Below are 27,991 nucleotides of genomic sequence, written 5' to 3' on the forward strand. Positions count from 1 at the left end.
TGTGCGACTGATGCCCCACCACTGATGCTCTACCACTGAGCCAACCGGCCAGGGCCCATAGCTTATTTTCTAATGCATTACTTATTTTGGTCATTATGCAATCCTCTAGGTTTCATAAGGCAGAAATTAACCCACTTATATATGCATATATACATCATTATTCTATTATACAGATTTTGTATTTCAACTTAGGGCTAAAATTTATTTATTTATTTATTTTTCTTTACAGAGACAGAGAGAGAGAGTCAGAGAGAGGGATAGACAGGGACAGACAGACAGGAATGGAGAGATGAAAAGCATCAATTATTAGTTTTTCGTTGCACGTTGCAACACCTTAGTTGTTCATTGATTGCTTTCTCATATGTGCCTTGACCACGGGCCTTCAGCAGACCGAGTAACCCCTTGCTCGAGCCAGCGACCTTGAGTCCAAGCTAGTGAGCTTTGCTCAAACCAGATGAGCCTGCGCTCAAGCTGGTGACCTCAGGGTCTCGAACCTGGGCCCTCTACATCCCAGTCTGACGCTCTATCCACTGTGTCACCACCTGATCATGCGAATGCAGATAACTTTTTAGTTTAAGGATGTTTATTATTTGTTCAGTAGCATCTGAGTTATTAAATCCCTTGAAAAGGAATTTTACTTTAAATGAAGAGTCTTTAGCTGCACCAAATAATAGTGTCATGTAGGATGTGGTTTACTAATTGGCTGTATTCTCAGCAGGTTTCTTCACGACCCAGCATGAATACCTCTTGAGCATTTGGTATCTGCCCGTACTGTTAGATAGCTGACACTAGGCCAGAATGGAAGGGTGGCCTACTTATCCTCACATCTTCGTTTTCAGTGTCACGGTCTTTTATTTATTTATTTAAAAAATTTTTTTTAAATTTTCTTTATTTTCTGAAGTGAGAAGTAGGGATGTAAAGAGACAGACTCTCGCATGTGCCTGACTGGGATCCACCCAGCAAGCCCACCAGGGGGCAATGCTCTGCCCATCTGGGCCGGTGCTCTTTGCAACCAGAGCCATTTTAGTGCCCAAGGCAGAGGCCATGGAGCCATCCTCAATGCCCAGGCGAGCTTTGCTCCAGTGGAGCATTGGCTGCGGGAGGGGAAGAGAGAGACAGAGAGGAAGGAGAGGGGGAGGGGTGGAGAAGCAGAGGGGCACTTCTTCTGTGTGCCCTGGTTAGAAATTGAACCCAAAACTTCCACACGCCGGGCCAACACTTTACCGCTAAGCCAACCGGCCAGGGCTGGTTTTAAAATCTATTTTGAGTTTAGATTCCACTCCTTGTCCCTACAGCTTTTTAACTTATAAAAAAATTATAACATATGTCCTGATAAAACACATATAAGCTTGACTGACTTCTTAAAGCCTGGATTAGCTTTGCTGGATTCATTCTCTCCGGTTTTGCTCAGTATGTATTATGGCTTCTTTTGCTTATCATTAAGTCTGTGAGATTCATTCATATTGTTGTGAGTAGTTGTAGATTTTTATTCTCACTGTTGTGTAATATTCCCTCATAAAATCACGTGAATTTATTTGCTGTTCTGTCATCAGGCCTTTTTTTTGGTTAGGTTCCCAGATCTTTCATGCTCTAAAATTCTGTGCCTTATTCTCTCTCATCAATCAAAACAGAAAATGGAGTGTGTGTGTGTGTGATCTATTTGTACTGACATGCTTGACAATTGATATTATTATTATTATTATTATTTTTCCTTTTTTTTTAAGTGAGAGGAGGGGAGACAGACTCCCGCATGTACCCCGATTGAAAGCCCTTTATGGGTGATTTTCTATTCATCTATGGCAGTTGCTCAGCAACTGAGCTATTTTTAGCACCAGAGGGGGAGGCTCCATGGAGCCATCCGCAGTGCCAGGGGTCAACTTGCTCTAGGTCAGTGGTCCCCAAAATTTTTTGGGCCACAGACTGGTTTAATGTCAGAAAATATTTTCACGGACCGGCCTTTAGGGTGGGACGGATAAATGCACAAAATAAAATTATGCGACTGGCGTGATGTGAATTTTGTTATCTCAGCAGGACGTTTGTACTTTCAGCTTCTCATTTCTGATTGTGGAATGAAAAGGTTTAAGAATATATAAATATTATAACTATATTTTCAGTAGATGTTTTTACATAATTAGCACTTATAACTGTTTATAATACTAATTTTTAGTGTACACAGCCTGAAGGTAAAATAACTGGGGAAAAAATAATTGTCTTTTTCTGTGTTTAGGCTCGACTCTTTGATGAACCTCAGCTCGCTAGCCTCTGTCTGGACACAATAGACAAAAGCACAATGGACGCGATAAGTGCAGAGGGGTTCACTGACATTGACATAGGTACGGGCACTCGAAATGAGCTTTACCTGTAAGTACAGTCAGGCCTTATGGGTCAGCCTTGGTGGACGAGTTATTTCTAAATTAGAGTTTTTTCCCAGATGTTCTAAGTCTTTTGCTTTCTTTGTTTTGTAAGACATTCCTAAAAGTCTTAACTACCTCATTGCCTTTTAAAAGCTGTCAAATCAAATAAATACTCATTGACTGCACAGTTGTGTGAGGGTCCTGTAAATAAAAAAGAAAGAAAAGAAATAGAAAGAAAGGTAAGATAGAATTTTTTTAAGGAAAACTATCATCTAGTTGGAGAATCAAGGAAGAAATAGGAGAAAGTTAAAACGTAAGACATTAATAGAAGAGATGGCATATGACAAAATAGGATTTTTGTCTTTTCTGAAGTAGATATATAGAAAATAATTACTATGTAAATCCAAAACATGAAGAGGTTACCTCAAATTGGAGTAGTGTGAGGAAAATCTAGATAGAGGAGATTCTGATAATGAATGTTCGGATAAGGAAGAGGGGAGGGCAGTAGAGGGAAGTGGAGTCACGTGAAGATGTGTATGTGGAGGAAGGAAAGGTAGGGCAGGTTACAGGGTACAAATACTTGGTTCGCCTAAAAAGACATAGACCATTGCAGAATAGCATTTTTATTTTATTTTATTTTAATTATATTTTTTAAGTGAGAGTAGAGGAGGTACAGTGACAGACTTCCACATGTGCCCAACTAGGATCCACCCAGTGACTCCCATCTGGGCCATGCTCGAAACCAAGCTATTTTTAGTGCCTGAGGTGGAGACTCCACAGAGCCGTCCTCAGGGCCTGGGGCCCTTGCACTCAAATCAATCAAGCCATAGCTGTGGGAGGGGAAGAGAGAGAGGAAGAGAGGTAGAGAAAGAGATGGTCGCCTCTCCTGTGTGCCCTGACCAGGAATCGAACCCAGGACTTCCACACGCCGGGCTGACACTCTACCGCTGAGCCAACCGGCCAGGGCGCAGAATAGCATTTTTAAAAAATAAAGTATATAGTCTATCATTTTAAGTATCTAATCTATTTTTTATTGAGGTTTGAAATAAAAGCAAGTTTGTCAGTATTGTTTTGTTAAAGAGCAAGATATTTCTAATTTATTTTTGTATTTTACCTGTAGACACACTCTGCGCAGTTCTGGAAAGAGACACACTTAGTATTAGAGAAAGCCGACTTTTTGCAGCTATTGTACGTTGGGCAGAAGCAGAATGTCAAAGACAACAATTGCCTATGACTTTTGGGAACAAACAGAAAGTTCTGGGGAAAGCACTGTCTTTGATCCGGTTCCCCCTGATGACCATTGAGGAGTTTGCAGCAGGTAAGATTAGAACTTGACCAGAATCTATTTGAAACTGTTCTAATGGTCAGTCATCCAGTCTCCCTGTGCGAGAGGAAAGGAAGCTGCTACTTGCTGAGGGATAGTCACTTTTCTAATGGCGTGATACATGTGTGAGTGTTGACGTGTATAATTTTATTTATTCTAATAGCCCTTCAAGATAATATTATAGGTTATATATTTTAAAATTTATATGCATTAGCCTGACCTGTGGTGGCACAGTGGATAAAACGTCGACCTGGAATGCTGAGGTTGCCAGTTTGAAACCCTGGGCTTGCCTGGTCAAGGCACATACGGGAGTTGATGCTTCCTGCTCCTCCCCCGTTCTCTCTCTCTTTTCCTCTCTCCTCTCTCTAAAAATGATAAAATCTTAAATAAAAATAAAATTTACATGCATTTACAAATACATTAAAAGTATATATTTTATGGTTTAGAATTGAACCTGAGAGTAGTTACATGTTTTGCCCTGTTTAAAATGCTTGTAAAACAGCTATAATTTCTATTTAACTCTTGAGTCTCTTAGCAGCTCCTTCTTGCTTGGTTTCTTGGTCTCAGTTTCCTTTTGCTTGTGCATAGGTTAGGAGTCAGCAAATAACAGACGTAGGGCACAAAATGTTGGTCTTACTTCTCTGTTACACCCTTTCTGTGGGAGCATTGTCTGACTCCCTTGGCAGCTTTGAATTCACCTCTCCGTTTACTGGAGTGTGTGTCTGATTGCTGTCTTTAGGTGGGTATCTGGTACATAGCTGAGAATGTTTTTCATGATCATGTTTTTTTAACAAAGGAAATTTTATTATAGTCTTATGGCATTATCCTGTTTTTATATTGTTAGTTCCTTAGGAATACTAAGTACTGTTTAAACTTTAGGGTTTTTCATGAAAATGTGAATTTATGGCTTCGTAAACCAAGTTTGCAGTTTAATCAATTTTAATTTTGCAGTTTTAAAATTTTTAATTTCATTTTGCAATCTCTTATGGAGATTGTTTTTAACCAGCCTTAGGTGGGGTCTCCTGGCCATTTTATGAGAAACTGCCTTTGTTCCTGAATAAATGTAAGCTGTTTGGAATTTTTCCGACTTCAGAAACAGTGAATGGGGAAACTACAGGACACATATGTTGCTTCCATGGCTCTTCTGGTTTTAGCTCCTTCCCTCAGCTGATTTCTTTCTTTTTTTTTTTAAAGTGAGAGGAGGGGAGATAGACTACCACATGCACCCCATACTACTACATGTGCCCCATAGGGATCCACCTGACAACCCCCATCTGGGGCTGATGCTCGGACCAACCAAGCTATAGCACCCAGGGCTGATACTCAAGCCAATTGAACTGGCTGCGAGAGGGGAAGACGGAGAGAAGGGGGAGAGGGAGGGGAAGAGAAGCAGATGGTTGCTTCTTTTGTGTATCTTGACAGGGGATTGAACCTGGGATGTCTGCACGTCGGACCAATTCTGTATTCACTGAGCCAACTGGTCAGGGCCTCTGCTAATTTCTAAACCCCAGAAAGAAAGCTATCTTATCTGTTTCCACCTCTAAATACATTCCATTGTTTGAATCATAACCTCCGACAGGTACTAGGTAGGAAAATGAGAAGTAATAATGGCTCTAGCTGCTGTTGTCAGCATTTTCCCAGCGTAGGGAATGACTCTCCTGTTCCTGGTGAACAAAACTCTGTTGTACTCAAGAGTAGGTGCGTGGATAGAAAAACCAGCTTTTACATAGGCTTTGATTTATTAATGATTTTAACACTTATATTTTATTAGGTTAACCTCAAATGGAGTTACAAAAACATATTAAATAGATGCTAAAATTATACATGCTAAGATCTGTCTACCTCACTGTTGCTTTACATCGTCAAGATTTGAGTTCACATTATTAAGTGGAATATGACCAAGTTAGAAATTGAACTCAGGGTGCTTTTTCAGAGGTTTATATTTTTGTCTCTACAGGTCCTGCTCAGTCTGGAATTTTGTCAGATCGTGAAGTGGTAAATCTCTTTCTTCATTTTACGGTCAATCCTAAACCTCGAGTTGACTACATTGATCGGCCAAGATGCTGCCTCCGGGGGAAGGAGTGCTGCATCAACAGGTTCCAGCAAGTCGAGAGCCGCTGGGGCTACAGTGGGACGAGCGACCGAATCAGGTATCTGCCCCACTGCGCACTCGGGGAGGGCTGGGCGGCTCTTACCTGACTGGGAGGTAATTAATCATTTTATTTTATACTTTGTTTAATTTATATTCTCACTTAATACAAGAATCAAAACGTCAGGGAGGCATACGGTCTCCTCACTGAATAATGAGGAAAAGTAATGTATGAAGGGATTGGTTGGCCTTCTGTTACATCAGTTTTGTTTGGGTCACAGCTCTGGGACAGCTGAGGACAAGACTTTAATTGATCAAACAGTTTTTATAGTCTTAGGGCTACAACTTCTTTAATACATTTAATCGTACTGTTTAATGAGATTATTTTCTTTACTCAGACATTAAATGGAATTTATCTCAGTATACATTTATAAAAGCTTTGAAAGGGGAAAAAATGTAATGTCTGAAAAGATGCATGTGAAAAACCTAGCTAGGAATTTGTCATTGTTCTGTTGTATTTCTTGAGGTTAAATGTCAAAATAGAATAAGTACTAGTTTTCATAAAACATGCCTTGTTGGATTTTCACTGATTGAGTAGCACTTTCATATAAAACTAGAAACTAATAAGTTTGTAAAAAATGGGACTCTGAGGGTGAGAGGACCCTTATGAATATTAGAATAAAATGAAAATTAAAAATGCATTTGTGTATTATTTAATAATCACAATGAGAATACTATATTTAAAATCTCATGTATAAAAGGATAAAGTGGACAGTGTCACAAAAAAGAAACAATCCTAATTAAGTACTTTTACTAATAAATAAATTAGAGTAGAAATAATTTAAGCATTCAAATAGCTGGAAAATGAATAGCAAAAAAAAGAAGAAGAAAAATATAACAGGCAAATGTAGAAAGTAATGATTTTTTTTTTAATAATTTTATTTTTTTAATGGGGCGACATCAATAAATCAGGATACATATATTCAAAGACAACATATCCAGGTTATCTTGTCGTTCAATCATGTTGCATACCCATCACCCAAAGTCAGACTGTCCTCTGTCACCTTCTATCTAGTTTTCTTTGTGCCCCTCCCACTCCCCCTCTCCCTCCTACCCCTGTAACCACCCCACTCTTATCAATGTCGTAATGAATTAAAAATAGTAGAATTGATAAATCCATAAGCTGGTTCATTAAAAAGACCAATAAAATAAGTAAACCTCTGGCAAAGGTAATAAAGAGAACAAATTTGCATTTAGTGAGGAGATTTTTATTTTACTCTATACTGATAAATTGAACATCTTGATGGAATGGATCATTTTATAGGCAAATATAAATTACCAAAATGACTGAAGAAGAAAGCCTGAATAGACTCATTATCATGGAAAGAATTAAAAATTATTAAAGAACTGTCCCTTCACAAGGTGTTTTTACAGGTGAGTTTTATCAAAAACTTCAAGGAACAGGTTGTTTCCTTGAGCATTAAAAGAAGAAACTGCTCCTCGGTTAATTATGGAAAAAACTATTCCTGTACAGGAATTTGACAAGACAAAAAATGTGTAACTCAGTCTCACTCACATGGAAGAAAGAATTATATGTAAAAAGCATATTAACTCTAGCAGTACCTTGGAAAAATAATACTGTATGAACAAATACAGGTTATTTGTAGATTGAAAGAATGGCTCAATATTAGGAAATATATTAATATAATTCACCACAGTAGCAGATCAAAAAGGAAAAGCATTTTGATTATTTCAGTAGTTGTCAAAAAAACTTGATAAAATTTCATCTTTGTTCCAGGTATAATCATGAAGAAACTAGATCTCAAAGAATACTGCTTTAAGATGATAGACTGTTGAAACTTCAAGAAAGAGAAGCCTCCTAACCATCCTTTTCTCAGCAGTGTTCAAGTCTCATAGTTAGGAACAGGTCTTTCGCCACATGAATTCTAATAGGCCACTTGAAAGTTGATTGGGGCTCTGGCCTGCTGGCTCAGTGGTAGAGCGTCAACCCCAGTGTGTGGGTGTCCAGGGTTTGATTCCCAGTCAGGGCACACAAGTGAAGCACTCATCAGCTTCTACACCCCTCTTCCTCTTGCTTCTCTCTCTCTCTTCCCCTACTGTGGCCCTGGATTGATTGGAATGGGTTGCCCCCTGGACACTGAGGATGGCTCCATGGCCTCCACCTCAGGCGCTAAGAAGAGCTCTGTTGCTGACTAACAGAGCAACACCCCATATGGGCAGAGAGTATCACCCCCTAGTGGGCTTGCTGGGTAGATACCAGTTGGGGCGCATGTGGGAGTCTCTCTCGGCCTCCCCTTCTCTCACTGAATTAAAAAAAGAAAGTTGATTGGGACTGTGTTTGGGAGCCTGTCCTGAGCTCTGCAGTAAATCTGGTGTACCTAGCCCCTGCCAGTAGTGCCTCTAAACCTTTGTAAAAACAAAAGCCTCCTGTGACTTTTGAGAAGAACTGGTCTACCTGAACAATCTCAGAATCAATAAAAATCTATTAGAACCGATAAGATAATAGTGATCACTTATAAAATATGTATGTGGAAACCAGTGATGTTCCTGAATATCATCAAAATTCAGTTTCAGAGCCCTGGCCGGAAGGCTTTGTTGGTTAGAACATTGTCCTGACACACAAAGGCTGCCAGTTTGATCCCTGGTCAGGACACATACAGAAACAGATCGATATTTTTGTCTCTCTATATATAAAATCAATAAATAAAATATTTTAAAATTCAGTTACTGAGATGAATGGATGGTTGTGATGGTTCTCACCAATGTGAATGTACTTACTGCAACTGAACCTTACACTTAAAATGGTTAAGATGGTACATTTTGTTTTATATATATATATATATATATATATATATATATATATATGCCTTTTTTTGTGGCAGAGACAGAGTCAGAGAGAGGGACAGACAGGAAGGGAGAGAGATGAGAAACATCAATTCTTCGTTGCGGTTCCTTAGTTGTTCATTGATTGCTTTTCATATGTGCCTTGACCGTGGGGCTACAGCAGACCGAGTGATCCCTTGCTTGAGCCAGCGACCTTGGGCTCAAGCTGGTGAGCCTTGCTCAAACCAGATGAGCCTGCGCTCAAGCTGGCGACCTCAGGGTCTCGAACCTGGGTCCTCTGCTTCCCAGTTTGACGCTCTATCCACTGCACCACTGCCTGGTCAGGCTTGTTTTATATATTTTGTTACAATAAAAACATTTCTTAAATGTTTAAATTTTCAGTTATAATATTGAGTAATAACAGACTTCACTTACAGTAGTAACAAATAACAAATTTGGGGTTAAATCCTATAGAAGTGTATAGTATGGTCCCTGATGAAGAACTGGAGAACTTCTAGGCTCAGACAGTGTCTTTCCAAACTAACCAATGTATACTTGCAGTTCCTTTCAGAAGTCACATGTTTTTGTTGGGATGGAGTGGCTTAGCAAAATTATTATTTAGGTTATCTGGAAGAGTTAGTGTTTCTTTTATTTTTTAAATTTTATTTTATTTTTCTTAAGTGAGAAGCAGGGAGGCAGAGAGAGACTCCCGCATGCATCTAACCAGGATCCACCTGGCAAGCCCCCTATGGGGCGAAGCTCTGTGCATCTAGGGCTGTTGTTCTGCAACTGAGCTGTTTCTACCGCCTAAGATGAACCCACTGGCGCCATCCTCAGTGCCTAGGGCAACTTACTCAAAAGTTTGAACTGTGGCTGCAGGAGGGGAAGAGAGAGAGAAAAGTGAGGGTGAGGGGTAGAGAAGCAGATAGTCACTTCTCCCGTGTTCCCTGACTGGAATCAAACCCGGGACATCCACACACCAGGCTGATGCTCTACCACTAAGCCAACTGGCCAAGGCCTGATGTATCTTTTCTAAAAAGAATACTATGGATCAAACATAAGTATTGTAAAGCTATAATACATTAGTGTTGTGTGGAAAATACTACAGGGTTCAGAAACTAACCTCACATAAATAAACATTTTGAATGTGAGGGAAAGATTAACCACTGGGAAAATGAAGTTGGATACTTACTGAATCCATCTACCAATAATTCTATAAATTAAAGTTTTAACATTAAAAAAACAAAGCCATGAAAGTGCTGGAATCAGGAGACTGTTGTTTATAATGAGGAAGAGATAGGCCTCTTTAAACTTGGCATACCTCATAATCTGACTACAAAGAATTCAAAATATGTCCAAAACTACCTTAAAGTTAAAAGATAAATGACAAACTGGAAGCTTTTTGTCAAGGATATTACTGACAAAGCAAAACTAACCGTATAACATAGTCTTTCAGAGAAAAATGGGAAAAGAACATGAGTAGGTATTTCACTAAAGAGAAAATTCAGCAGACAGTAAGCATATGAGCACATGTACTACCTCATTAATAATCAAAGGAATATAAATGAGTTTGTTAATCATCGGTTTCTCAACAGCAGAAAAAAAATACTCGTGGTTAAGAGTAAGAAATGATTTTTCATTTCTTGTGTATATACTGTAACCAATTTGATAATATTTAGCTATAGGCAATTTTGCTTTCAGGAATTTATTCTCAGGAAATAATTAAGGCTGTGCAAAATGATTTAGGTATAAGACTGTTCATGACACTGTTATATACTGTAACAATAAAAACTGCAGATAACTTAGATTATCTAACAGGCAGAGGTTTTTAAATATAATGAATTGGTACTAATCTTTTACCTTTTTACATGAAAAAGAAGATATACTGACATGGGTTTTTTAAATAATACATGTATGTTCATAGTAAAAAAGTCTATTTTCCTATTGTTAAAAAAACAGAATGAAAAGTGTGAAAAAGAAATGTACCAAAGGGTAAAAAGGGCTGTTACCTCTGAATGGTGACCTCAGAGTCTTTAAAATTTTCCTCTTGTTTAGCTGTATGGTTTTTTTTTTTTTTTTTTTTTTTTGTATTTTTCTGAAGTTGGAAACGGGGAGGCAGTCAGACTCCCGCATGCGCCTGACCAGGATCCACCCGGCATGCCCACCAGGGGGCGATGCTCTGCCCATCTGGGGCGTTGCTCTGTTGCAACCAGAGCCATTCTAGTGCCTGAGGCAGAGGCCATAGAGCCATCCTCAGTGCCTGGGCCAACTTTGCTCCAGTGGAGCCTTGGCTGCGGGAGGGGAAGAGACAGAGAAGAAGGAGAGGGGGAGGGGTGGAGAAGCAGATGGGCGCTTCTCCTGTGTGCCCTGGCCGGGAATCGAACCCAGGACTCCTGCACGCCAGGCCAATGCTCTACCACGGAGCCATCCGGCCAGGGCCGGTGTATGTTCTATTTTTTAAAAACAGATACTATATATTTTTAATAATAAAAATATATAAATAAGACATTAAAAATTGTTCTAGGTAGTCCTGCTGTCCTGGGAGTGTAACAGTGTTAAGAACATGGTCTTTTGACCCAAGGAGAGATGTGGAATTGTGTCCCAGCTCTGCCAGTTTTTGATTGAGGCAAGTTGGTTTCTCTAAACCTCAGTTTCTTCAACTAGGAAAACTGTGGATAATAAAAATCATACTGTGTTGCCAGACTAGGCTGTGGTACAGTGGATAGAGCATCAGACCGGGACTCGGAGGACCCAGGTTCAAGACCCTGAGGTCGCCAGCTTGAGCGCGGGCTCATTGGGTTTGAGCAAGGCTCACCAGCTTGAGCCCAAGGTCACTGGCTCGAGCAAGGGGTTACTCAGTCTGCTGTAGCCCCCCAGTCAAGGCACATATGAGAAATCAATCAGTGAACAACTAAGGAACCACAACGAAGAATTGATGTTTCTCATCTCTCTCCCTTCCTGTCTGTCTGTCCCTATCTGTCCCTCTCTCTGACTCTCTCCGTCTCTGACACACACACACACACACACACACACACACACACAATCAAACTGTGTTACTCAGTTTATAGAACTGTTAAAATGATTAAAGGAAGTAAGTCATGTAAAGAACTGAATGAGCCTTGCTGCCCTGAGCCTTGCTGCCCGGCACAGGAAGTATTCTACAGCGGTGGTTTTAACTATTATGCCCAAACTGGACCTACTGATTGTTCTAGTATAAAATCTCTTCATCTCTGTTAAATAGGTCATGTCCCCAGCCCTCCACCTCCAATTTTTCATTAAAGCAGCCTGCTTCCTTCACTTTACCACAATTTATGATGATTTATTCCTTATTTATTATCAGTGTGCTTCATTAAGCAATCAGTGCCATAGGGGTAGAGACTGCCTTGTTGACCATCGTTTCCCTAGTGCCAGGCCCAGCACTTCAGTCTAACAGGCCCTCTATTCATCGCACTGATGGACTGTCATAGTTTAGGATGCTGGGTGGGCGTCAGGTGGTGGCTGACACATCTGTGTTCATGAAGGAGATGTGCAAACATATTTGGGCAAAAATCATCATTACAAGAAGAGTGGGAATTTAGGTTAAATAAATTCCTTTGACTCAAACATGTATAGTACAGAAAACAAGTTCTACTCCAGTTCTCAGTAAGTTAAAATTTACTCCAGAAAGAGGTTTTTCTGTTTTTAGGGAGGTTTTTGGGTTTTTTTTACAGAGACAGAGAATCAGAGAAAGGGATAGATAGGAACAGACAGACAGGAATGGAGAGAGATGAGAAGCATCAATTATCAGTTTTTCCTTGCGACACCTTATTTGTTCATTGATTGCTTTCTCATATGTGCCTTGACCGTGGGGCTATAGCAGACCGAGTAACCCCTTGCTCAAGCCAGCGACCTTGGGTCCAAGCTGGTGAGCTTTGCTCAAATCAGATGAGCCCCGCGCTCAAGCTGGCGACCTCAGGGTCTCCTACCTGGATCCTCTGCATCCCAGTCCGACGCTCTACTGCGCCACCGCCTGGTCAGGCTTTCTGTTTTTTGTAAGCAGATGGTATTTCCAAGGACGTCTAATTTGTGATAGGTTTTTCTTTTTAATGAGAAAAATTTGACATTCTGAGTAACACTTTAAAAGGTTTATAAGCCTTTACAATATGAATGCTTACTGAATTATGTATGTTATTTTGTATTTGACTTCATTCTCTCAGGTTCACAGTTAACAGAAGAATCTCTATAGTCGGATTTGGTTTATATGGATCTATTCATGGTCCCACGGATTATCAAGTGAACATACAGGTATACTTTTCCCCCCACTATATGTTATCTTGAAATATAACAAACCTGTAATTTTACTATAAGATACTGTTTGGACAAACTCCAAATTTCCATGTGATTATCAAAGGAATCAGCTGCTTAGTAGCATTTTAAGCCTAGAGAGTTCTGTTTTACAGTTGATCTAAAAAATCTGGTTTCAGAAAATTAGAGTCGTGGAGCCCTTGATGGAAGCATTAACATGCAAGGAGCTCTCTTTCCCCCAGGAAGCCCCTCTGTTAGTGCTTCCTATTGTGCACTGAATGTGGGAAACCCACCCACTCTTCACCTCCCGCTTCTCTCATGGTACTTTGAACTCTTCTGCTTAAAACTGTCTCATTCCTTGTAACCACTCTGAACCTCCTTGGTTTATGATTGAGTGTACCCTGCCTGTTCTTTAGGTCTGCCCCTCCCTTCCTCCATATATGACACTGCTACCTAATCCAGAAGAAAGTTAGTTACTCCTCCCTTCCCTTCCAATCAGCCAGTGTTCTGCACATTTTTGATTATATACGCCAGTTAGTAATTTTTGAAACACATCAACAGTGTAGTTTTACTTACAAAATACACATATGCAATACTGTACTTACATATTACACTCAAATTCAAAGTAAAAAATTGAAATGAATAAAGTTAACAATGATTCAAACATTTTTGTGTGTGACAGAGACAGAGAGAAGGACAGATAGGGACAGACAGACAGGAAGGTAGAGAGATGAAAAGCATCAATTCTTTGTTGCAGCTCCTTAGTTGTTCATTGATTGCTTTCTCATATGTGCCTTGACCACGGGCCTTCAGCAGACCGAGTAACCCCTTGCTCAAGCCAGCGACCTTGGGTTCAAGCTGGTGGGCTTTTGCTCAAACCAGATGAGCCCGAGCTCAAGCTGGCGACCACCGGGTTCTCGAACCTGGGTCCTCTGCATCCCAGTCCGACGCTCTATCCACTGTGCCACCGCCTGGTCAGGCTCAAACTTTTATCAGCAGAATAAACTGCTCTCCCTAAAATCTTATTAATAAAATATTTTTAATAGTAAATACCTTGGTGAACTTTGGTCAGAATGCATCACTCATTTTGAAAATATACAATTCAAAGACCTGGATCAATGACAGCTGAAAAAAGATTCCTCACTAACTCTAACATACATTGCCCTAAATGAAGGGATTGCATTATTACCTGTGCTAATGAAATCTTGCTCATTTTCTAATCCTGTGTGCCAAAGTTTATAGTGAAATTCATTTTATAAATATACATCACTCGTGAATTTGTTGCTCTTTCAAACCAATCAGAAAGTTGCATTTTTAACTTTTTAACAAATAGGTTCAAATCTTTATTTGAAAGCAGGTTAGAAGATTTTTGTTTCCATGTTTTTTAGTGCAGAAAAACCATAATAAATCTTTGAGGGGTGTAAAAGATTTTCATGCTCACTCCCCATTTAACTTTATTCCCTTTATAAATATTGTTAAGTTCCTATCCAGTAGGATCGACAAACCCACTGCAATAGGCTAGGAAGGAGCAAGGGCCCCACTGTCAGCTTCTGTGATGGTGGAACCCACTCTCATTCAGTGTCCCTCACATATTAACCAAAATCACCAGAGTCCTTGCAGAGACCGAAGGAGGGCATCAGGGATAAATGATAAAATACAATTAGCCCTGGCCGGTTGGCTCAATGGTAGAGCATCAACCTGGCATGTGGAAGCCCAAGGTTCAATTACCATTCGGGGCACACAGGAGAAATGACCATCTGCTTCTCCTCCCCTCCTTGTGCCCCTTCTTTTTTTTTTTTTTTTTGTATCTTTCTGAAGCTGGAAACGGGGAGAGACAGTCAGACAGACTCCTGCATGCGCCCGACTGGGATCCACCCGGCACGCCCACCGGGGCGATGCTCTGCCCCTCTGGGGCGTCGCTGTGCCGCAACCAGAGCCATTCTAGCGCCTGGGGCAGAGGCCAAGGAGCCATCCCCAGCGCCCGGGCCATCTTTGCTCCAATGGAGCTTTGGCTGCGGGAGGGGAAGAGAGAGACAGAGAGCAAGGGGGGGGGGGTGGAGAAGCAAATGGGCGCTTCTCCTGTGTGCCCTGGCCGGGATTCGAACCCGGGTCCCTCGCACACCAGGCCGACGCTCTACCGCTGAGCCAACTGGCCAGGGCCCTTGTACCCCTTCTTTGTCTCCTTCTCTCTTCCCTTCCCACAGCTGTGGCCTCATTGATTGGAGTGCATCATCCTGGGTGTTGAGGATGGAGCCTCTGCCTCAGGTGCTAATAATAGCTAGGTTGTGAGTAGCACCCCTATGCCCAAACCAGCATGGCTAGTAATTCCAGGTCCTGAGTGAGAACAGCACAGAATTAAGAAAATAGGCTTAGAGAAAAAGGATGGGGAGGTCTCTTTGCAACGCAAGAGATAGCTTGCAAAAATCAAAACTCCATTCCCCAACCTGCTTTATTTATAAGGCAATGTAAGGTCATTAGCAAATCAAAGAGATCATTAAAGCAAAGTCATATTTCCAAGGCATCCCAAAAATTCTCCCAAGTGCAGAATACTCCCACCATATATAATATCTTAACTTCATAAGAAAAAGGATAAAAGAAACTTGCCTCCAGTCTTTCTGAGGTATATGAGGGGTAGGACAAGTATAAACAATCCAGCACTATAGCAAAATAGCCTTTAGCAACTTTACAGAACAAGAGAGGTAGGGGTTTGGGCAGACTGTCAGCTTACTGCCAGTTCCCCACACCTCTGTCACCCAAAAATCTAAACTGCAAAGACCCTGTTGGCTTTCAGTCCCCAACAGCCCTAGATGGTCAGAGCATTGGCCTCAGATGGGGGTCACCTGGTGGATCCCAGTCAGGGCACATGTGAGAGTCTGTCTTTCAACCCCCCCCCCCCCCCCCATGGCTGATCTCGTGCACCATCCAGACACACTACCAGGCAGCTGCCTGGGTTTGAATCTGAGCTGTACCACTTATAAGGGTAACTGGGCAAATTCTGTAACCTTTCTAAGCCTGTTTCCTTGGAAACTGCTAAGACAGCAGTGGCATCTACCTGACAGTTTTGTGAGGACTGGCAGAGATGATGCATATAAAGTGTTTGGAACGGAGCCTGTTGTTTTTGTCGTTGAAGTTTTATAATTTGATTGTCACAACAGCCTTCAGATGAAGGCTAAACAGGTTTTCTCCCAAAGTAAAGGGTAAAACAGGCTCAGGTGAAGTGAAGTGGCTTGCTGTTGATTACACTGCCACAGCCCCATTCTGTGTCTTACTACTTTATTCTATCAGGTCATTTTTAAAATTCTTTACTGAACTGGGATAACCATACAGAAAAGTGCACATATTTATTTGTAAGTGGTACATATTACTTGCTTTAAAATTATTTTTACTTCTATATTGATTTTAGAGAGAAACATTGATTTGTTGTTCCATTTATTTATGCATTCATTGTTGATGCTTGTATGTGCTCTGACTGGGGATTGAACCACAACTTTGGCATAAGATAACTTCAACCAACTGAGCTGCCCGGCCAGGGCCTGGCTTACTTTTTGTAAACTGAACACACTTGTGTAAACCAGCAGCCCGGTCAAGGATCAGGACATTCCAGCACCCTAGGAGCCTCCTCGTGGTCTTCTGCAGTCACTGTCTCTGTGGCGGTGGCTGCTGTCCTGACCTCACAGTGTACATTGGTTTGACTGGCTCACTATTACTGATTTTACCTGATGTGTGCAAAAAGGCACGTTTGTAACCTTTTGGCTTTAGCATATGTTGTCTTTTTGCATGGGAGACCTTCCTCTTGTAACCCTGTAAGCTCGGACTTGAGTTTTTAGAATTGTCATCTCTGGAGCCTCCTTCCTTTCTGATAAAAACCAGCTTTTTGCTGGTCAGCCACTCTGCCTTATGCATAGCCCTCCGATTACAGGTACTGCACTGAACTGGAATTGTCTGCATGTCTTCTCTAATGGTTGGCAGCTCCCTGAGGGTGTCCCTCAGAGCCTGGCACAGATTGTGGAACTAAATTGAAAAGACAGAATTTTCACATTTTTAATATCCACATATCTGAATACTACACTTAAGGTCATTTTAATTTCTGTAAAATAACATTTAGACATAGGAAATGCTACAGGAATTTCCTAGTAATGAGACATAAGGCTAGCAAGTGTAATGGCTTATTTCCCTCAGGATCTAAAATCCGTATATCCTTAAAAAAATAATTGTTCCTAAGCCATATATCTTTTTTGTGATAAACAGAGAGAGACAGAGAGAGGGACAGATAGGGGTAGACAGGCAGGAAGGGAGGGAGATGGGAAGCATCAATTCTTTGTTACGGCTCCTTAGTTGTTCATTGATTACTTTCTCATATGTGCCTTGACCGGGGGCTACAGCAGAGCGAGTGACCCCTTGCTCAAGCCAGCAAACATGGGGTTATGTCTATGATCCCATGCTCAAGCCAGCGATACCACGCTCAAGGTGAGCCTGCACTTAAGCTGGATGAGCCCACGGTCAAGCCGGTAACTTTGGTTTTTCGAACCTGGGTCCTCTGCATCCCAGTCTGACGCTCTACCCACTGCGCCAGTTGCCTGGTCAGGCCATATATCTTTTTTTCTTTTTCTTTTTTTTTTTTAGTAAGAGGAGAGAGGAGGGGAAGCAGACACAGACTCCTGCATGGGCCCTGACCCAAATCCACCCAGCAAGCCCACTAGGGGGTGATGCTCTGCTCATCTGGGCCGTTGCTCCATGGAGTCATCCTCAGTGCCCAGGGCCAACTTGCTCCAATCGAGCCATGGCTGCAGGAGAAAAAGAGAAAGTGGGGGGAGAGGAGCAGGAGGGGGTGGAGTGGAAAAACAGATGGGCACTTCTGTGTGCCCTGACCTGGAATCAAACCCTGAACATCCACACGTGATGCTCTACCACTGAGCCAACTGGCCAGGGTGTCATGTATCTTTAATGGAAGCTCCTTTCTCCTGCTGGCAAGCCCCAATTGTCTGACATCTCCCCATCCTCACAGTGATGAATGGTAACCATGTTCTGACAGCATGTTTAAAGCTATCTGTAGTGGTTAGAGACAAGTAGAGAAGAATTATAACACAGATCTATTCTGCTATCACTAAGGGCTTTATATTCTTTTCTATGAAACTTTGTTTCAGTTGGTTTAACTTAAATGTAACTTCTCTTTGAAAAATTACAGATCATTGAATATGAAAAAAAACAAACCCTGGGACAAAATGATACTGGATTTAGTTGCGATGGGACTGCTAGCACATTTAGGGTCATGTTCAAAGAACCCATAGAGATCCTGCCCAACGTGTGCTACACAGCATGTGCGACCCTCAAAGTAAGTCATCTAGAATGTTCCAGATGGTGAACCGTGGGCCAGTGGTTTCCTCCTGCATGTCACAGAGAATGAGTTTTCAGTAGAAGCTGAGAGTCAGTGAAGCCTTTTAGGAAGAGGGGAAAGACAGGCTGGGAACAGAAGTGCCTCTGCATACTGCTCTGCTCTGAAAGAAATGAGGCTTCATAACAAGTAGCTCTTTGCTTAAGTAGATGATTGAATGTTTGACAGAAGATAAAATACCTAATTTCTTAAAACCATTTCACTATTTGCTAATAGCTGAGCTTTCCATTTGGTTATTTTATTTTATTATATTTATTTTTTAAGTGAGAGGAGGGCAGATAGTGAGGCAGACTCCCTCATGTGCCCCGACCAGGATCCACCTGGCAGTCCCTGTCTGGGGCCAATTCTTGAGTACCGAGCTATCCTCAGTGCCCAGGGCCGATGTTTAAACCAACCGAGCCAGTGGCTATGAGAGGGGAAGAGGGAGAGAAAAGCAGAGAAAGGGGGAGAGAAGCAAATGGTCGCTTCTCTTTTGTGCCCTGGCCGGGAATTGAACCTAGGACATCCATATGCCAGGCCAATGCACTATCCACTGAGCAAACTGGCCAGGGCCCCATTTTTATCATTAATTAGCTTTATAATTTTAATCATTAATTAGCTTTTTAGCAGAAATGTCATTTTCCTTTAAATGCCTTGGCATAAGATTTTATACAGGAGCTATAAGGCAACATAGTTGATCATTAATCAAATTAAAACACCACCTTAAATTGAGTGTTTATTAAAAGAAAATCACTAATGAAGCTTTTGTTCTCATTTAGGGTCCTGATTCCCATTATGGCACAAAGGGATTGAAGAAAGTAGTACATGAAACACCTGCCAGCAAGACAGTTTTTTTCTTTTTTAGTTCCCCTGGCAATAATAATGGCACTTCAATAGAAGACGGACAAATACCAGAAATAATATTTTATACATAATTTAGTATCATCATACATCTTGGCTATATAGTACCATTTAGTCTAGTCACAGGCATAAAAATACACACAAAAAAGTTTGTGTTATGAATATTTTAAGATAAACATTTCAGTTTCTTAGAGGAGATAGATAAATACGTTGATTTAAATCTGCATAATTTAAAGGCAGATTTTTCATTTTCTTAAACCTTAGGGGAAAAGAAAACTGGGTTTTATTTCCAAAAAAACAGCTATTTCAGCTTTATCTTGTATAATTTCATAAATCAGCTGACTCATCTTTCAACAGTTTTATAATGGAAAGATTTTTGTTTTATATAGCTGATATGTTTTGTTTGAACTATTCTGAAGGTTAGATGAGATGGGCATATAGGTTTAACTGTTTTTAAGGTTACACGAGATAATGTGGATCCATATTCCTATAGATTTCCTATTACTGAAATAACTAATTTCAGACAAGAAAACTGACCTTCTATTTGTCGTTTTGAAGTACCTGGTTGTTAGCAATTGGGATATTGCTAGAACTAGGCCTAATAAATGCCCAAGAAAATTTTCACTGCATTTTTAGAAAAGGATATTTTGTAATAGTAATGTGTTATATAGTACAGTTTTCAACTACAAATGGAGTTTGTACAAATTCACAATAATGTGATTTAAACAAAGTCAGAAGGTATAGTCTAAGACTAGATTCTTTATCACAGAAGCACACCATTATATGGGGGGGGGGGCGCTACCGGGAGTTCCCAGGGTTGAGATGAGGTTGGTGATGATGGTGGTGGCTAGAGAACACACGTAAGTTAACATTGTGGCAACAATCTTACACAGCCAGAAAAAGAACAAAATACTGACATTTCTAACAACTACTTTGAAATTTTAAAGATATCTAACAGAATCTCTCCTGAAGTGGCACCATACTTTGTCACCTGCACAATTCTATCCAAGAAGTAAACCATGTTTAATATTTATGACCTCACAAATGTCACAAGGAAAGCTGTTATTAGGAAGGGACAGGAAGTGTATCTGGCAGAATGATAATATACACACTTTTATAAAGCTAAATTTTTATATAAATAACATTTTGTTTTTTCTTATGAAACGATTATCTTATAAAAAACATGTAATTAAGTTAAGGTATATCAATTACTTGAGGATGGTTAAAAATCAATTCTTTTAAGTATTATCAACTTAAGTAGAATTAATTTTTTTCTAAATAGGATATAAATTTTTTTTTCATTTAAAGTAGTATTCTGTTTTGTATTTTCAAGAAGGTAGTGAGGTTTGCTTGTGGTAGAGGCCTCTTGAAATTGCTGAAGAAAAGGGAAATTTTTCTGTCCTTGGTACCATGACCTTTTGAATCTAAACCTCAGTTAATTGGAATATCTATGGGATGTGTGGCTCGAGTTCACCAGCAAACACTCGGTGCCAGCCATTATGGAAATGCTTCTGCCTTAAAAAGGGTGGCATGCTAGAGATAAGGTAATGTTTTCTGATTGAGGCATTCCACATGCTTCCACCATGTTGCACTGAACAGTGATTGTAACTGAAGGTAGCTGTAGGAGGCACAAGAAATGGCACTGTTTACTGATATGGAACATCCCTGGAACTTTTAAAAAATAAATACTATCTTTTTTTTTGTCATTTGTCTTTTTCTTCTAAAAGTTGAGTGTAAGGTGCCATTTTGGAACAAGGTTTCTAGTTAGTTAAGGTTTAACTCTTACTACCACCTTCCATGCTTCTTCAGCTTCTGTGAGCTCTCCAATGACATGTTATTGAACCTTAATGCTCATTCCCTTCTCTGTGTTCTGTCAACTCTCTTCATTCCCTACCTGATTAGAACCCACCTTTGATATTTTCTTCTCCACGATCTTTTTATTTTTTTAAAGCAATAGAGAGCCAGGAAGGTAGAGATGAAAAGCATCAACTCATAGTTGTGTCACTTTAGTTATTCATCGATTGCTTTTCATATGTGCCTTGACCTGGGGGCTCCAGCCAAGCCAGTGACCCCTTGCTCAAGCCAGCATCCTTGGGCATAAGTCAGCGACCATGGGACCTTGTCACTGTTCCCACGCTCAAGTCTGCAACCCTGCACTCAAGCTGGTGATCACTGGGTTTCAAACCTGGGACATCAGCATCCCAGGTCGACACTATCCTCTGTGCCACCACCATACAGGCAATCTTTGATCATTTTAATCACTTCATCAATAACCCTGAACACCCACATACCCATCTGGATGAATCCAATTGTCTGCTTTATCTTCCAACTTCTTGCTGCTGGTTCCAAAGTGTTCAAAATGGTACTATACAGACAATGATTTCATGGAGTTCCAACTAGACCATTGGCGCAGCCAGGTGAGCATTTCAGTAATCATCTCTTTTGCCATTCTCCCTAGTACTTAAATGTGTTCCACTCTCACACCTTCAGCACATTCCCTTTAGCTAATGAAAGAAGCTCCAGCTCCTTCCACCAAACCCATAACACATGTGCATGTAGGTTGTCCATTTATGAAGGAAAGGGTGTCTAAGGCTTCCAGGAGAAGGGGCAGCCTCTCCATTGCACTCAGAACCCCACCCTCTGCCTCTGTTCTCCCCTCTCCTGGCTTCATTCTTATCAACATTAATAGGCTATTTCTATCCTTTTAACTCCCGTCCAGTGTTTTTTGAAGTCTTAATATCATGGGCCCCACCAGATATCAGTTAACTCCTTCATAGTGAAGTCAAATTATTCCCTACACTAGTTAGCCTCCTCTCACATTGTGGGTTCTTGAGCACCTGGCACAAGCTGGGTGCCCTTATCTCTGGGCCACTTTTCAGGACGAGGCGCGGCATAGGCCCTGGAGGGGCGAATACTTGCTCCCGCCGGCCGGCAGGTGTCGCTCTCGCGCCGGCTCCGAAGCGAGAATCCGAGGCTGCGCCCCTTCAAGGGGAGCGCAGACGCAGAAGGTGCTTCCGGCGCCGGCCGGCAGCCCGCCCAGCAGCCTTCCTAGGGAGGATGCTCCAGCTTGGTTGCAGACTGAGGCCGCTTGCTGCGGGACCGTGCACTCGGGCCTTTTCACGGCACTCTGCGGGCGCCGAGATGCCGAAGAAAGCTGGTGCGACGAACAAGGCAAGTTCCGTGGCAGCGGAGGGGTGGGCCGTGGGAGAGATGCGGGACAGCGCTTTGGGAGCTCGCTCGCCGAGTCTGCCGCCCCCTTTGCCTCGTCCCCCGCACTGCGGCGGCCTGTGTCCCGCGGCGCCTCCGGGGACTGTGCTGCGCTCCCTCCTCACTCCTGTTGAGAACACGCCGCGCTCACCCTGCAGCGCGGACCCCGAGGCGTCTCAGACTTCCGCGGGCGGCTGCCAGGGTCCCGGGCGGAAAAACCTCCCCAGTAGTGGTGCCTGCGCGCGGGCAGCACGGGCTGGCAGAGCAGCGTTGCTCCTTTCTCCCTCGCTGCGGCCCGAGCTTCGGGGGTCCGGGCCGGGGGTCGTTACTCGCCTTTGCCTGCAGGCTGCCTGGTGCCGAACGTGCTGAACGGAAAGTTCTAGTACAGCTATTGTCACGTAGTAGGTTTTTACATACCACCATAGTTCTTTCTTTTCCTCGATTTCATATATATGTACGTTTTCAGTCTTAGTTTACAAACATTTTTTAGCTCGTGCTGCATGAGATACAATCTATGAGAAAGTGGGTTCTGCCCCTGCGGACGGGAAATACAGAGCAGGCAATAGAAACTGACCAGCACTCGGGTGTGGAGGCCAGAGCCAGGACTTCCAAGGCAGGGAGCACATGCTCTGGGGTTGATGGGAAGGCTGCATGGGAGAATTGATTTGAGCCATAAAGGATGTTGAAAAACCATTCAGGTGGCCAGAATTACCTGGACATGGACGATTAGCCTAGTTAAGGTGAAAACAAGTGGTGGAAGGATCAAATAATGTGGAAAATACTTTGTAACCTGTAAAGTTGTAGTGTGGTTGTTGTTGTCGTTTTAGGGTAAAAGCGAGAGCAAGGAGCCAGAGAGACCGCTTCCTCCCTTAGGTCCTGTGGCAGTTGATCCTAAAGGTTGTGTCACCATAGCCATCCATGCCAAACCTGGTTCTAAACAAAATGCTATAACAGGTATATATGAACACTTGGGTGGAAGTCATGTATGAGACAGGCATCCCCTCTTGCCTTTGTTAGTTGAAAGTTTATCCTCTACAGTCAAGTAGATTTTTCACAGTTCAAGGCGTTTTTGTATTAAAATTCTAGATTCTAATGTAAACTTGTAAAACCAGTGTTTAAAAGTGAATATATGATGCTTAAAGCATACCAGGTTAGATGAAAAACCATGATGTATTTTCCATTTTAAAAATACAATGTTTTAGAGAGGACACATAAAGAAACATATAACAGGTTATTACTGTAGTTTGTCCTATTTTAGAACTGGAGACATTGGCGGGGGGGGGGGGGGTTGATGGAATTTAACAATCGTTGGTATAAGGAAGGAGAGAAAACCTGAGATCTGAGAGCCTTGATCATCAACTCCTGTGTAAAATTGTTTTGTATCAAAATGATACAAAACATTTCTGGGTCTAGTTCTTTGATCTGTCCAGTGGAATAATTGGACTAGGTTAAAAGTTTCCCCACATGCTGAGGTTGTGGGTTCAGTTTCTGGTCAGGGCACATACAAGAAGCAACCAGTGACAGCATGAATAAGTGGAACAGCAGATAAATGTTTTTCTCTCTCTCCCTTCCACTCTCTCTTTAAAAAAAAAAAAAAAAAGAAAGAAAAGGTTTTTAAGCTATTGCCTGGAGCCCAAAAGAGGCCTCAGAAATCTCTGTGGTGAGCAAGGGGGAGAGCAGGCAGGGTTTCTGAGTAGCTGCATCAACTATAAGGAAAGCAAGTATTTTATGTACCAGTAAGAAAGACAATGTCTGTATCGATTAAATACATTATTTCCAGTTCCTCTGGGTTTCGAGGAGATAAAAATGTGAGAAAATGTACACCTCAGAATCAGTGACAGGATAAGAGAATGCTTATTTTACCTCATTCTGTGGCCAGGTCGTTCCCTGTGTGGAAATGCCGGAGTAACCCCAGATGGAGGGCCAGTTCAAGCTTACCTGCAAACTGCTTTGAGCAACTACTTTTCTCAGAAATAACTTCATCAAGTTGTTATGAGGATTAAACAATGTTTGTAAAGTCCTTAAAACGTGTTTGTGTCCCCTTAAAATTAGTATAGGTGCTACATAATTATTTATTTACTTACTTATTTACTTATTTATGAGGAGAGGAGATAGACTCCTACATGTGCCCTGACCAGGATCCACCTGGCAACTCCACCAGGATCCGCCCTCAGGGGTGGATGCTTAAATCATTTGAGCTCTCCTCAGTGCCTGGTGCTGATGCTTGAACTAATCGAGCCACTGGATGCAAGAGAGGAAGAGGACGAGAGAGTGGGGTAGAGAAACACATGGTCACTTCTCGTGTGTGCCCTGACCAGGGACTGAACGTAGGATGTCTGCACACTGGGCCAACACTACCCACTGAGCAAACCGGCCAGGACCTTTAAATGTTTATTAAATATTACATTTTGAAGACATTAAAGAGGCGTTTCACATAGGAGACAAATCTAGCCCAGTGCTGTCATCCTGAGGAAACCCTGAATAACCCTATACAATCCAGTGAGTGGCCCTGCTCATCCTTCAGTGGCATTGCTGGGGCTACACCCCTGCTCCTGAGTCTGGGCCCACAGTGCTGCTTATCAGATCAGCAGTTTCCAGTTGCCTAAATCCGGGATACTACCCAGGATTCTTCAGGCCCATCTTGGTTGGCAGGGTGAGGGTAAATTGATTTCCTTCTAAGGATTTTTCTGTAGTAGTGAAGGCATATTGGTCATGTTTATGTTCCCCTTAAGTCTGATTAATGTAATCCTTCATTTCTGCATCTAGCAGTTACTATTAATTGAAAACTTACTGTGTGCCAGGCAAATGCAAACTCTTTTACAAAAGATCCTCACTTCTTTGCAGATTTGACAGCTGAAGCGGTAAGTGTAGCCATTGCAGCACCCCCGTCAGAAGGAGAGGCAAACGCAGAGCTCTGTCGGTATCTCGCCAAGGTCTTAGAACTCAGGAAGAGCGATGTGGTTTTAGATAAGGTAGGTATCTCTTTCTCTCTCTCTCTTTAAAGATCTTTGATGATTATACTTGTTATTTTTAATATACTGACTTTTTTCTTTTCCAAGTAATTGAAAAACTAGTTTTTGTTGTTGTTGTTGTTTTGGGGTTTTTTTGTGTTTTTCTGAAGCTGGAAACGGGGAGAGACAGTCAGACAGACTCCCGCATGCGCCCGACCGGGATCCACCCGGCATGCCCACCAGGGGGCGACGCTCTGCCCCTCCAGGGCGTCGCTCTGTTGTGACCAGAGCCATTCTAGCGCCTGGGGCAGAGGCCAAGGAGCCATCCCCAGCGCCCGGGCCAACTTTGCTCCAATGGAGCCTCGGCTGCGGGAGGGGAAGAGAGAGACAGAGAGGAAGGAGAGGGGGAGGGGTAACTGTCATATTTATTTAGCCACTAAAATCTGTGAATTCTTCCTATTTCGTCTCTTTCTGCATTGATTTGTATTCAGGTGTTCTCTTTAGATTTCTTAGTTTCCACCGTTCGCAGCATTTTCTCCCTTCCCAATTCACTCTTGTACCTTTCCAGTCAGATTAATTTTGTTCCTTTCTTCTCTGGGTCATTACCAGGCTAAACAATCTAAAATGGTTCATATTGTTGGTCATCTCACTAGTGAGTCCATCAAAATATTTCTGGTCTTGCATGTTGCCTACCCTTGCTCACTAGGAGGAGTCAGTCATACCATGGGTTTGCACTATGGGTGGGCATCAAGACCATCTGGGAGTGATTTCTAAAACTCAGGCTCTTGGACATTGCCCTTGACTTATTGAAATATACTGCTCATTAAAATTAGGGGGTGTTTTGTCACTTCATATTCATTTTTGAAATATCCCCTAATTTTTGTAAGCAGTATAGATCGACAGTAGTGAGATCCAGCCCTGTCTCATCTCTGAAAGCTCTACTGTTTTCCAGTGTTGCACTCTGTAGCTCCATGCAGGTTCCAGCTGGCATTCAGAGTCATTGATAAATAGGCTGCACTTGAAAATCTGTCTGGTCACGTCAGGCCCCTCAGTGTGCCCTTCCCTGGCAGGTCATCTCTGGGTTGCTGCCAGTGTGTGTGCTCCGACATCGGCCTGAAAGGCACTCCCCACTCTTCTCCCTGAGCAACTTCTACCCAACTAGATAAATCCCTGCTTGGATTATAGCTTTTATTTTTTTAAGGTTTTATTTATTGATTTTACATGGGTGGGGGGGGAATCATAGTTGCTTCACTTCAGTTGTTCATTGATTGCTTGTTGTATGTCTTGACCGGGCAAACCCAGGGTTTTGAACAGTAGCCTCAGGTTCTAGGTCAACACTTTATCCACTGTGCCACCACAGGTCAGTCTGATCTTACCTTCTTTAAAGGGTGTGTTTCAAAAATCCTTTTAATAGTTGTCTTAAGTGGTTGTAGAGTCACATTTGGTCTGTATTTTGGAATTATTTTTATCCAAAGTTTATATGAAATTGCAATGCTTGGTAATTTAAAAAACAATTTTCACTTTTAAACAAAAGAATTACTGGAAACCAGAATATTGTATATCTGGATTCCATATTTATTTAAGAATTTTAATGCCCAACTTTTGTTTTACAGAAATTGATGCCTGAAGGTAAAAACCCTGGAGAATTGTAAAATTTGTTCTAAGGTGGAAACAGATAGATAGTCTTTGGTTAGGTCACAATGGCCAGAAGAAAAGTGGTAGCTAAGCTTTCAGAAAGTTGTAGCCACCTATGAGACATGGCTACGAGGACATGGCTGTGATGCATACAACTGAGTCTGTCTAATAGTGTCAGAGAGTTCAGTGTGTTATCCTGACACTTTTATTTTTAATCCAGGGCGGTAAATCTCGTGAAAAAGTGGTGAAGCTTTTGGCCTCTGCAACTCCGGAAGAGATCTTGGAAAAATTGGAAAAGCAAGTTGGAAAAAAATAAAAGTAAGAAATAAAAAAATATATCCTTGAGAAACCTTTTTATTGCTAACGATGAAGAGGCTGCGAGATAGGAAAATATATTTAAATGCACAGAAGAACATGTAAAAAAATTAAATTAGAACAGGCCTCAGAAAAGAAGTAGAAATTTTAGAGGTACTGTACACTGAATTATAGGTTCAGAAATTCCTGACCCCCAAATGGCTTGGAACATATTACTCTGATTTCATGCTATTACAGAATAACAGAGCTGGGAAGGATATTCAAGATGACCTGGTTCAGCCCTTTTCATTTTGTGATGAGACTTCTGAAATCCAGAAGTTAAGACAGTCAGGATCACACTGTGTAAGACTAGAACCCAGATCCCTTAACTCCTAGTTGAATGCAATTTATCCTGATTGTAAATTAAAATGATTACATTTTCACAACACTTCTGGCATTCTAGGGATTGCCTTCTAATCCAGTTTACAAGTGTCAGGAAAACTTGTCACTGCTTGGTAGTCTTTATATTTTAAAATGCTTCTATATGCAAAAATGTTTTCTGCATCTTTCTAGAACCCTTCAGCATTTTATGAAAAAGTAAGAATAATCAAGACTTGTACAAGCATACCTCGTTTTATTGCACTTGAAGATACTGTTTTTTGCTTTTGGGGTGTTTTTCTTTACAAGTATAAGGTTTGTGGCCATCCTGCGTCAAGCAAGCCTGTCAGTACCATTTTTCCAACAGCACTTGTGTCTTTATGACACATTCTGGTAATT

General features: G+C 41.6%; 2 protein-coding genes across 5 annotated transcripts in view; both read left to right on the forward strand.

The window, feature by feature from the left end:
• BTBD1 (BTB domain containing 1) overlaps nucleotides 1–20,828 on the forward strand; it is a 40,165-nt gene extending 19,337 nt beyond the window's left edge. For 2 of the 3 annotated variants that reach the window (XM_066238168.1, XM_066238169.1), the window contains 6 exons: nucleotides 2,228–2,333; nucleotides 3,475–3,672; nucleotides 5,636–5,828; nucleotides 12,808–12,895; nucleotides 18,081–18,227; nucleotides 19,046–20,828. In XM_066238168.1, coding sequence (XP_066094265.1) covers nucleotides 2,228–2,333; nucleotides 3,475–3,672; nucleotides 5,636–5,828; nucleotides 12,808–12,895; nucleotides 18,081–18,227; nucleotides 19,046–19,201 — 888 coding nt within the window. In that variant the 3' untranslated portion in view covers nucleotides 19,202–20,828. Of the gene's footprint in view, nucleotides 1–2,227; nucleotides 2,334–3,474; nucleotides 3,673–5,635; nucleotides 5,829–7,565; nucleotides 8,512–12,807; nucleotides 12,896–18,080; nucleotides 18,228–19,045 lie in introns of those variants that run through there. The other variant, XM_066238170.1, reaches the window with a different exon arrangement.
• A 130-nt stretch (nucleotides 20,829–20,958) lies between these two features.
• C7H15orf40 (chromosome 7 C15orf40 homolog) lies at nucleotides 20,959–27,256 on the forward strand. Of its 2 annotated transcripts, none has more exons than XM_066238172.1 (4): nucleotides 20,959–21,544; nucleotides 22,007–22,298; nucleotides 25,179–25,306; nucleotides 27,141–27,256. In XM_066238172.1, exons 1-4 carry the CDS (start codon nucleotides 21,512–21,514, stop codon nucleotides 27,234–27,236), a joined length of 549 nt encoding a protein of 182 aa, XP_066094269.1. In that variant the 5' UTR covers nucleotides 20,959–21,511; the 3' UTR covers nucleotides 27,237–27,256. The 2 variants fall into 2 exon arrangements, with proteins under 2 accessions (XP_066094269.1, XP_066094270.1); XM_066238173.1 differs by lacking the exon at nucleotides 20,959–21,544 and adding an exon at nucleotides 23,162–23,288 and having other exon boundaries at nucleotides 22,046–22,298.
• Nucleotides 27,257–27,991: the final 735 nt, after the last annotated feature.

Source organism: Saccopteryx bilineata, chromosome 7 (genome assembly GCF_036850765.1).
Source record: "Saccopteryx bilineata isolate mSacBil1 chromosome 7, mSacBil1_pri_phased_curated, whole genome shotgun sequence".
Classification (NCBI taxonomy): Eukaryota; Metazoa; Chordata; class Mammalia; order Chiroptera; family Emballonuridae; genus Saccopteryx; species Saccopteryx bilineata.